This window comes from Raphanus sativus, unplaced genomic scaffold (genome assembly GCF_000801105.2).
Source record: "Raphanus sativus cultivar WK10039 unplaced genomic scaffold, ASM80110v3 Scaffold1219, whole genome shotgun sequence".
Lineage (NCBI taxonomy): Eukaryota > Viridiplantae > Streptophyta > Magnoliopsida > Brassicales > Brassicaceae > Raphanus > Raphanus sativus.
In genome coordinates this window covers 7,170-18,810 of record NW_026616532.1, presented here as the reverse complement: position 1 = coordinate 18,810, position 11,641 = coordinate 7,170, and the positions used below count along the sequence as shown (strand labels likewise).

The following is an 11,641-nucleotide window of genomic DNA, read 5'->3' as shown; positions in this document are numbered from 1 at the left end:
TAATTTAAGTCTGGGGGATTACTGACGATTATCTACTTCATGAGTCTTATTTAAAATGTTTTCAAAAAGTTTTTATTGAGTCAAGAAGGGATATAATCTTAATCGATTTACTACTTGTCATCTAACCACTCTTTAGACCAGTCTTAGACTTACTGATTGCAGAAGTACTAGAGATACTAAAGTGGATCAACCTGTCAACTATGTTTGCACTTGCTGAAATTGTTTGAAGGAACCAAAGCTGACCTCCAATCTAATACTGACTTGATTTGCTTGTCTTGGGGCTTGGTATACATTGGATCGGAATCATCCTGCAAGTCTGGAAGGTAAAAAGTATGTGTGTTTTCTGGTTCCCTTCCTTCTCTCTCTTCGGCATCTCGAGATCTAAGTTTTATAAAGAAAAGATTGAAATGATTTCTTGAGAGGCAGAGGGGTAGGAGTGTCTCCTGCGACCCCATTATTCTAAATCTCAGGGATGATCACACATTGTGGAAACGAGGGATAGGTAAATTACCCGAGACCCCATTATTCGCTACACTTTGTCAAAATGTATGAGTTACAAATGCAATGTCAATGAGATAGACTAGATGACCTGTGTTGGCATCAAAATCTGTTGAAATTGAAACTAATAAGTGATTCAGAGAAGAGAGATGAGGGGAGAAAGGGATCAGAGAAGACTACCTGTGTGTTCAGAAACTTGTTTGAGTTGAGTCCATGTGTCCTTTGATCGATACTCCCAAGGTAAAGCCTACACTTTTATTTTTATGCAAGAAATGATTTTAGTAGAGGGGATTGTCAGACAGGATCTGTTAGGTTGTGGAACTAGTGGAATTTGGTTGCTATACTAGAATATGGTATGATGTGCTTCTAAGGTTAGGATGTTTAATGATTTGGTTTGCACTAATAAAGAGATGATGAACTGAGTTTTTAAAATCCTTTGAGTCCCTGCTGTTTTTCAAACCTCTTTCAGAGAGACTGCCCGGTTTGTTTTGCTTGAGGACAAGCAAAAGGGTAAGTCTGGGGGAGTTGATATACCATGGATTTTACCTATTTTTACCCATGGTATATAAGTGTTTTATATTACTATTTACTATGTTATGGAGTCTATTTAGGTATTTACAGGTTCAGGAACGATTTGAAGATATATGGTGATTTTGGTGCTTTTTGTAGTCTTTCGCAGTGCAAGAACTGCACAGACGCTTCAGAGGTTTAGCTCTCGATGGAGACCTTCTCACCGTTGGATTTAGCCCATCTTTTTGACACAAGATAGAGTTTTGAGTTAGCTTTCCAATTCCACCGGTCTGAGGTCAATCAACATCCTGTAGCAGAAGTTATGCCCGTTTTACTGAAGAGTGGCTAGTCTGCCTCGCGAGAGGAAGCTGTCGAGAAGAGGATTGTATGTCGATCGATGCAGCACACTGCATGTCGATTGACAGGGACATCAGAATGTGGGCTGAGTATATTTTATGACCAACTGAACCCCAGAAGTAACCACAAATTACCCTTATACCCTTGGTCGACCAGAAACCCTATTTTACTGTTTTCTAAGCCATTGTTGGCTGCTATGCTTCATACTATTCTAGAGAGAGAGAAAGCTTAGGATTGGAGAGAGAGATCTGAGCACCTTGAGAGAGGGAAGATCTTGAACTCTGTTTCTTTACTTTGTTCTTCTCTTACTTATTCTATTGCAGTATTATTCAGACCATCATAATGTTCCTTTTGAATATGTTTGAGTAGTCTCATTGTTAGATTTAGGTTTCTCATAAGGTTGACTCATGTATTGCAAATAAACCATTGTTAGGGTGTTTTAAAATATAGTTTTTCATCTAGTTGTTCTTAATACTTTGTTTAGGTATAGTCATCCTTAACCTAGATCTTAGGATTAATTTGGATAAGTGAGAACTTAACAGTTTCCTGAAAACTAAACTAGTGTGTTCTAATCTGACTGAGAACAAACGAGAGTTGTTCCTAGTTAGATTAGAGAACCCATCAAACCTGATCTTAAGGCTCGCTGGAAGCAATATCGATTGACGCAAATAGGGTTGTATCGGTCGATATTGTGAAAGGTGCATCGATCGATGTTCCATTGAATTATCGATCGACACTTTCTTATGATCATCGAACGAGAGTTGATGACCCGAGATCCAAGCGTAGTTAATCATTTGATTAAACTAAAAGTTTGAGTTCAGAACTATGAATACTTAAAAACCCTAATTAACTTGCAAACTTGTCACACCTGAGATAATACTTAAATCTAGCTACCTTTCCTTATGTTAACAACCTCAAATCAAATCAATCGAGCAACTGCCTTGCTCACCATTTAATTTTACTATTTAAGACATATTTGTCAGCATTATTTTAATACTATTTAATCTATTGGTAAGCCTTGAGTCTCTGTGGATTCGATCCCTAAGTATTACAATTGAACCTCTTATTTGAGAGAGTAATTCACTCCTTAGGGTAATTTGAGTGATATCAAATTTGATGTTGATGAAGTTCTGCAATATCACTCAAATTACCCTAAGGAGTGAATTACTCTCTCAAATAAGAGGTTCAATTGTAATACTTAGGGATCGAATCCACAGAGACTCAAGGATTACCAATAGATTAAATAGTATTAAAATAATGCTGGACAAATATGTCTTAAATCCTATGGAAGCAATCCTATGGAAGCAAGACGTCTAATCGAAACCATGGCGAGAGGAAGGTCCTCTGAAGAGATGGATGAAGAAAAGGAGAAAGAAAAAAAACAGTCTCAATAGAAAATACTGAGTTAGCTGAAATAAAAAATTCCATAAATTCACTTCATTCTCTTCTGACAGATCAAAATCTACCTAATCTATACCCGTACTTCCCTAAAACTCTTCCTATATCAGATGACGAGTTCGATTTTATAGAAGGATTAGATGATACTGATCCTCATTCTGTATTTAACGTCGACAGCTTTACACGAGACTATGAAATCTGTATACAGTCTCGTACTGGAAGAGAAAAATACAATCTTAAGCAAGCTCTTACAGGAAACCGTAAAATGAAATTCGAATTCAACGGGAAAGTAAACAGTGTTTACAGAGAGCTAAATCAGAAAATGGATTCTCTAATTGAACATCTACGGGGAATGGAAGACAAAATTGCTAACCTTGCAACAACTCTGAAAAGAGAGACGGGTCGTCTTCCTGGAAGGACCGATGCTAATCCTGAAGCAAAACGCCAGGCATATGCTGTGATGCTACGAAGTGGAAAACACCTTGAAACGAATTCCAGAGAAGACGTCAGAAATAAAAAACTCATCGATAACGCGGGAAAAAGCAATTCCAACACTATAAAACTGCTTGATAACGACTCCGACTCAGAATCATCAGAACATAGGAAAAATTCTTCAAATGAAAAGAATAAGGGGAAAACTATGGATCTGGATAAGGAGAATCCCGATGCCGAAGACGAAATCGACCATCTAGACGAACGGCATATCGATCGATCCTCTGGGAAGGAAAACGATCGACCGTCTGGCACCAGCAGTAGCAATACACAATCTACCGGGATTGAAAGAGTCTATAGAGCTCCTCCCCCTTTTCCTCCAAACAAACCGCAAACTAAGAAAGCATTAGAGCATGCAATCTGCAAAAAGGCTTTCGATAAAATCTATTTCGAGACGTCCCTCAGTGACGCTCTTAAGATAGCCCCTTCGGTGAAAAAGTACATGAAAGATATGATATCCTCAAGTGGAGAACAAAGCGTCATGCTAGTATCAGAGGAAGTAAGTGCGATAATACAAGGAGGGACTTCAATTAAAAGGTCTGACCCTGGTAGTTTCGTCCTAGATTGTAAGATACAAAACGCACGTTTCCCTCGTTCTCTCTGTGATCTTGGCTCTAGTGTAAACCTCATGCCACACTCTGTAGCAGTTTCACTAGGTTATGATGTATTTATTCCAACGCCTATCACATTAGTTCTAGCTGATCGCTCTATTAGGGTACCTAAGGGAATCCTAGTGGATGTGCCAGTCAGAATTGATGGTTGCTTTATACCAGCAGATTTTGTCGTACTAAAGTATAAACAAGTGCCGAAAGACCCCCTTATATTGGGACAGCCCTTTTTAGCTACAGCAGGAGCAATAATAGATTGTCAAGGAGGAAAAATTGATTTAAATGTCGGAGATATATCAATGAACTTCGACATAGAAAAACTATTAAAACGTCCTCTGATAGACGATCATGCCTTTTACACAGAAGAAGATTCTGAGCTGGAAAAAGAGTACCTTACGGATATATGTGCTACAAATTTGTCAGAAGATACATTCACTCATGATGAACAAGAAATTCTGAATGTAGATAGCAGAACAGAAGATTATTCGAATCTTATGGACGAAAGTATCGGAGATACAATTGAAGAAGATGATGATTCTGAAATCATTACGGATAAATTCCTTAGGGAAACTATTGATCGTTCATTTTCTTCATCGGCCAAGTGGACTAAAGAAAAAGCACCCAAAGTGGAACTGAAACCACTTCTAGCTGGCCTGAAGTATGCATTCCTTTACGATAAATCATACCCTGTCATTGTTAACGCTAATCTCACGAACGGAGAGCTTGCACTACTTTTAAACAAGCTGCGCAAATATCGGAGAGCGATCGGGTATTCTCTTGATGATATTCCCGGAATAGCCCCTGATCTTTGCATGCACCGCATCCACCTCGAAGAAGATGCAAAAAAGTCTATAGAACAGCAAAGAAGACTCAACTCAAACCTAAAAGAGGTAGTGAAAAAGGAGATAATTAAACTTCTGGATGCAGGAGTTATATATCCTATCTCAGATAGTAAATGGGTAAGCCCTGTGCATGTTGTACCAAAGAAAGGAGGGATCACGGTGGTTAAAAACGATAAAGATGAACTCATCCCCACACGCACTGTCACTGGACATCGAATGTGTATTGATTATAGGAAACTGAATACTGCTACAAGAAAAGACCATTTTCTTTTACCTTTCATCGATCAACTGCTCGAAAGACTGGCTAACCATAAATATTATTGTTTTCTTGACGGATATTCGGGATTTTTCCAAATACCGATACATTCTGAAGATCAAGAAAAGACAATTTTTACTTGCCCTTACGGAACATTTGCATACCGTAGAATGCCATTTGGACTATGTAATGCACCAGCCACTTTCCAACGATGCATGATGTCAATATTCACGGATATGATCGAAGATTTCATGGAAGTTTTCATGGATGATTTTTCAGTTTACGGATCAAGTTTTAAGGATTGCTTAGACAACCTGTGCAAGGTATTGGAAAGATGTGAAGAAAAGAATCTTGTCCTAAATTGGGAAAAATGCCATTTCATGGTGAACGATGGTATAGTCCTGGGACACAAAGTCTCCGCAGCAGGAATAGAAGTAGATAGAGCCAAAATTGAAGTAATGACTGGTCTACCAGCACCCACAAACGTTAGAGACATACGAAGCTTCCTTGGACATGATGGATTTTACAGAGTTCATACAAGATTTCAGTAAAATTGCTAGACCCCTAAACAATCTTTTGTGCAAAGAAATTAAATTCGATTTTACGCCAGAATGGAAGGAAGCCTTCGAAGCGCTGAAGAAGTCTCTTATAACTGCCCCAGTCGTACAACCACCCGATTGGAATCTCCCTTTCGAGATTATGTGTGATGCGAGTGATTTCGCAGTTGGAGCAGTTTTAGGACAACAAAAAGATAAGAAGCTACACGCTATATACTATGCGAGTCGCACACTCGACGAAGCGCAACGGAATTACTCTACCACGGAAAAAGAGTTGCTAGCAGTGGTTTATGCCTTCGAAAAATTCCGCCAATACTTAGTTGGAGCACATGTTATAGTCCACACTGATCATGCTGCCATCAAATACTTAATGCAGAAAAAGATGCTAAACCAAGACTAATAAGATGGATCATGTTACTCCAAGAGTTCGATATAGAGATTAAGGATAAAAGAAGAGTAGACAACGGTGTCGCTGATCACCTTTCCAGGATTCGAGTTGAGGATAAAGTCCCTATAGATGATTTCTTTCCTACAGAAAATATAGCTCTTTTGGACACGTCATTCATCGGTCACATATCGCTCCTATCTGACGGATTGCTGGACGAATCAAATGGCGAATCGACAACCGACATTACTGATGAGAGATGAATCATATCCATCAGCGACAGAACATCAACAGAACTTATTGACATACCAGTTAATTTCGCTTGTAATGCTTTGGACGGAAAATCACAGATCGACCTTGGTATGCTGATATAGTCAACTATTTAGCCGCTGATTTTGAACCAGAAAACTTAAAAGGCTATGAACGAAAGAAATTTTTTCGTGAAGTTCAGAGATACCACTGGGATGAGCCCTATCTCTACAAACACTGTACTGACGGCATATATAGAAGATGTGTCTCTGAAATTGAAATTCCAAACATTATCTACCAATGCCATAGCTCTGGTTACGCAGGACACTTCGCCACTTTTAAAACAGTTTCCAAAATTCTCCAAGCAGGATTTTGGTGGCCAACAACATTTCGCGATGTTCATGCTCATATAGCACGATGTGACAGATGTCAGCGGAGAGGAAAAATAAGCAAGAGACATGAGATGGAACAAAAATTTATCTTGGAAGTCGAGGTCTTCGACTGTTGGGGAATAGATTTTATGGGTCCTTTCCCATCTTCTTATGGCAACAAATATATCCTAGTCGCTGTAGACTACGTCTCAAAATGGGTTGAGGCAGTAGCTTCTCCTACAAATGATGCGTCCGTAGTTATCAAACTTTTCAAGAGCATCATTTTCCCAAGATTTGGAGTTCCAAGAATAGTCATTAGTGACGGTGGATCACATTTCATAAACAAAGTTTTCGACAGATTGCTTGAGAAACATGGTGTCCACCATCGAGTAGCTACACCCTATCACCCACAAACAAGTGGACAAGTGGAAGTGTCGAACCGACAAATCAAGGAAATCTTGGAAAAGACTGTCCGAATAGATAGGAAAGATTGGTCTCGCAAATTGAACAATGCCTTATGGGCATATCGGACCGCCTATAAAACACCACTGGGCACGACACCCTTTCACTTGCTGTACGGAAAATCATGCCATTTACCAGTTGAACTGGAGCACAAAGCAGCCTGGGCAACCAAATTGTTAAATTTTGATATTAAGCCAGCTGCCGAGAGACGACTAATTCAGCTCAACGAGCTCGATGAAATTCGACATTTGGCATATGAAAATTCGAAGTTATATAAGGAACGAACAAAAGCTTATCACGATAAGAATATCCTATCTAGACGCTTTGAACTGAATGATCAAGTTCTCTTATATAACTCCAGATTAAACATTTTCCCTGGAAAACTAAAATCTCGTTGGTCAGGACCTTTTACAATTAAGGAAGTAAAACCTTCCGGAGCACTAACGATCGTTAGTGAAGAAGGCGACGAGTTTACAGTAATTGGGCAGCGAGTAAAGCATTATTGGGCAAAACCACCAGATATAAAGCCCCTTTCGCTGTTACTACCCGGTGATAACTAAAAACAGTTACCTTAAGTCGAGCTAAAGACTTTAAACGAAGCGCTGAATGAGAGGCAACCCATTTTTCTTTTGACTTTTATATTTTTCATTTAATATTTTTATCCCTATTTTAACTTTTATTTTCAATCTTCATTTCATTTTCATTTATTTCATCTAGTTAGAAATTTTTATTATTAGCTAGTCACATTTAGATTATCTCTATCGCATTCATTTTTACATATGCATTAAATCGATCGATGGCACGAATGTTGTATCGATCGACACGGGGATGTCGAGGCAACTTCTCATTTAACTCGACATCCGCCTCCTCTTTCCTTATTTCGCAAACCCTAGCTGAATTCTAAAAACTCCCTTTTCTCTCTCGATTCTTGACGATTTCCATTCAATCTTTGCCCAAAACCACTCGATTTCAAGCCCTCCATCTGTTTTCATTCGCATTTCTCTCATTATCTAAGGTATTAATCCGAATTTCTCTTTCGATTGGAACCCTAGGGTTTGGGTTTTGAATTGGGGAAAATCAGGTCGATTTGGTGCAATTCTAGGGCGTTTTAGATGTTTGAATCGATTATCTAGTTGCTAGGATAGTTTGTTATGCTCCAATCCTCTCTTTCAATTCGTTTTCGCATGGACTGTTGAAATTGCAGGTTTCGCGAGTCGCCATCGATCGACACAGACTTTGTCATGTCGATCGATTTCCGATTCTAGGATGAACACAGATTTGATCTATCGATCGACACACACGAGTGTGCATCGGTCGATATTACTCTCTTTCCCGAATCAATGCTAATTTCCTTGTTTCACTTTTCTTTTCAGATGAGTACAGATTCGGACACTGAGAGAGAGAGGAGGACGAAGAGGAGGAGTGATCCCGCTGGCCCATCAAACAGCCAGCAACCCCGCGGTCCGAGAGACGACGAAAGGCCTCCATGGCCACATCGGGACAAGACCCCCATCGCTTACAGGGAGGGTCGCGACTTTTCAGACCCGAGGGCAGTCGTCTCCAGCAGAGAGTGTACCGATAGACACTCACAGAGCAGTGGGACGACTTCGACAGCCTGCACTACAATGCCTGGATGGATGTCGACATCGAGCCTACACGTTTCATTGACCCGGAGGTCACACACAAGATGCGGATCCAGGATGATCTGTACGGGATGATTGCTCAGCTCGGGTTGGGCACCATAGCCACACACGCCTACGACCTCCACGTTCCGTTGGTCCGCCAGTTCATGGCCTCTGTCCGCCTCACCTACCGCCATGACGGTCCTAAAGTAGCAGGCGACGGGGTTCTCTCTTTCTTTGCTCGAGGGAAAAGATACTCGATCAGCATCCCCCAGCTCTGCCGCATTTACGGTTTCGAGGAGGATGCGACATCTTGCAGGTTCTCACCTCTCCCTGGTGCGAGCGGCTTCTGGAAGATCATAGGCACTGACGTCACCCGACCCTACGGTACTTCCTACGGGCTATTGCCAACACTCTGTTGTGCAAGATGGAGCCCAACAAGGTGCGCCTACATGATCTCTCACTGCTCTTCCCAGCAGTGAACAGACTGGTCGATCTCTCTCACCTCGACACTGCGGGACTAGTGGTCCCCAACCTTGGAGCTCTCTTCGCCGAGCATCTGATCTCACTGAAGAAGAAACCCTTCACGGGTTCGGGCAGGAAGAAGGAGAGTGTGGGTAGTCTTCTCACACCGATCTTTGAGTTCTGTGGTGTCCGTCTGGACAGGAGTACCGCAGACCGCCGCCATCTCTTCATGGACGAGCAGCACCTGATGCACTGCGTCTGGCTCAAGGAGAGCCTTATCTGGTTTTTCAGGATGGACCGCCGCTTCCGTCTGCTTCAGCTCCCGCACAGATCACTCACTGATTTCGACCAGCAGGTCGAGAGGATCCAGTTCAGGCCTGACGATGAGTTCTTACAGGAGCTCACCACCGATTCTCGCCAGGAACCAATGGAGCGTGGTGTTGGAGGATCGCAGGCAGCTCCCTCAGCTCCCCTTCCTGACTTCCCGGACATACCAGACGTCCCGATGCCTGAGGCAGACTTTCAGAGGACGGTCATGAGTGCCCTACGAGCCATCTGGGCTCGAGTCACGCGACCACCATGTGCGAGCAGGAGGAGTGTCAGAGCATCAGACCCAGGACCATCTCACCAGTACCAGCAGGAGGAGGACGAGGAGGCCACCAACTAGCCTTCTTACCTTCTCTCTTTATCTTTCAGACTTTTTATTTTTATGTTTATGTTTCGGAATTGCAGGATTTATGTTTTTTTTTAACTTATCTATGTTTTATGCTTTTGAACTATTTCGTTTGTTTAATTTTCTTTGTGTTTGGACTGACAACAGAGCTAACTTGAGAGTCAAGCTAGATGAGTGAGTGAGTCCCGTGCTAACACATTATCACACATTCTGTCTGATACTGTCGATCGATACCGTCTATGGTACGTCGATCGCCAGGAAAGACAGAAAGGTACAACACTTTGCTTCATTATCTCCATTTCTAACTTTTCATATCTTTGTTCTTCCCTCTTATTATTACACCGAGACGGTGTAATTTAAGTCTGGGGGGGAATGTTACTAACATTTATCAATCATCATCTATTTTTATCATATAAACCAACCTATTTTCTATTTTATTTTCCAAAAGTTAAAATCATTTTTCGAGTCAAAAAAAAAATATATACTTATGATTTTCTAAACCGTTCTTTGGCGTTACTCTAGACTTATTTACCACAGATTGCACTAGAGATACCAAAGTGGATCAACCTGTCAGTTAGCCACACTTGCCCAGATTGTTTAAAGGAACCGAAGCTAGCCTCCAACCTAATACTGACTATTTTAGCTTGTCTTGGGGCTTGGTATACATCGGATCAGAACTCTCCTACATGACTGAAAAGGTACAAGTCTGTGCAATTCTGGTTCCCTTCCTTCTCTCTCTTCGGCATCTCGAGATCTAAGTTTATGTTATAAAAGATTGAAATGACTTCTTGAGAGGCAGAGGGATAGGTAAATTACCTACGACCCCATTATTCTAAATCTTGAGGATGATCACACATTGTGGAAACGAAGGATAGGTAAATTACCTGAGACCCCATTATTCGCTACACTTTATCAAAATGTATGACCTTTGTGGCATCGAAACCTATTGAAATTGAAACTAATAAGAGATCCAGAGAAGAGAGATGAGGGGAGAAAGGGATCAGAGAAGACTACCTGCTCAGGAAACTTGTTTGAGTTAAATCCATGTGTCCTTTGATCGATATCCCCAAGGTAAAGCACGCACTTTTATTTTATGCTAAGAAATAAGGCTAGTAGAGGAGAATTTTAGACAAGATCTGCTAAGTTGTTGGATAGATGAATTTGGTTGCTAGACTAGGATAAGGTATAAATGTGCATTTGTGGTTGAGACCGTTTAGATTCTCATGACAAGGAAGTGAGAATTTTTAAGTTTTCAAAAATAAGAGTCATGTTGTTTTTAAACCTCCTTCGGAGAGACTACTAATTGCTTTGCTTGAGGACAAGCAAAGGAGTAAGTCTGGGGGAGTTGATATACCATGAATTTCACCCGTTTTTAACCATGGTATATAAGAGTTTTCAATCATATTTACTTCGTTTTCAAAGTATTTTAGAGTATTTTCAGGCACAGGTACTTAATTGAAGAAAGCAATACTTTTAAGGCATTTTGGAGTATTTTCACGAATGAAGAATCGACCGATAGGAATCATGCGAGGTCGGGCGATTAGAGTCACTTACTATCGATCGACAGTGATGGAAGAGTGTCGATCGATATTTAACCATTCGATGGACTACGACTTAGAAGATTTTCGTGTATCACAAAATGTGCTATTTACACATTTAGTCCCTGGCCGCCTGTTAGGCTTTATATGCTAGGGTTTTGTATCATTTTAGAGGCAGACTTGCCTAGAGACCTATTGGAGAAGAGAAGCAATTTGGCTACCTTAGGAGAAGAGCTAGAGTTGGAAAGATAGATCTGAGACTGCAAAACAGAGAAGATCTTGAACTCCCTTTTTATCTTACTCACTACTCTTTGTGTTCCTTATTTCATATTAAGTTTTATTCAAACCATCATGATCT

The 11,641-nt window shown here is 40.8% G+C and overlaps 1 protein-coding gene across 1 annotated transcript; it reads left to right on the top strand.

The window, feature by feature from the left end:
- Window positions 1-3,028: 3,028 nt before the first annotated feature.
- LOC108829821 (uncharacterized) lies at window positions 3,029-7,545 on the top strand. Its single transcript, XM_056998475.1, is given in 6 exon segments — window positions 3,029-4,013; window positions 4,227-5,490; window positions 5,492-5,889; window positions 5,892-6,086; window positions 6,254-6,426; window positions 6,931-7,545. Coding segments are annotated over 6 exon segments (3,630 nt in total).
- The last annotated feature ends 4,096 nt before the right edge of the window (window positions 7,546-11,641 follow it).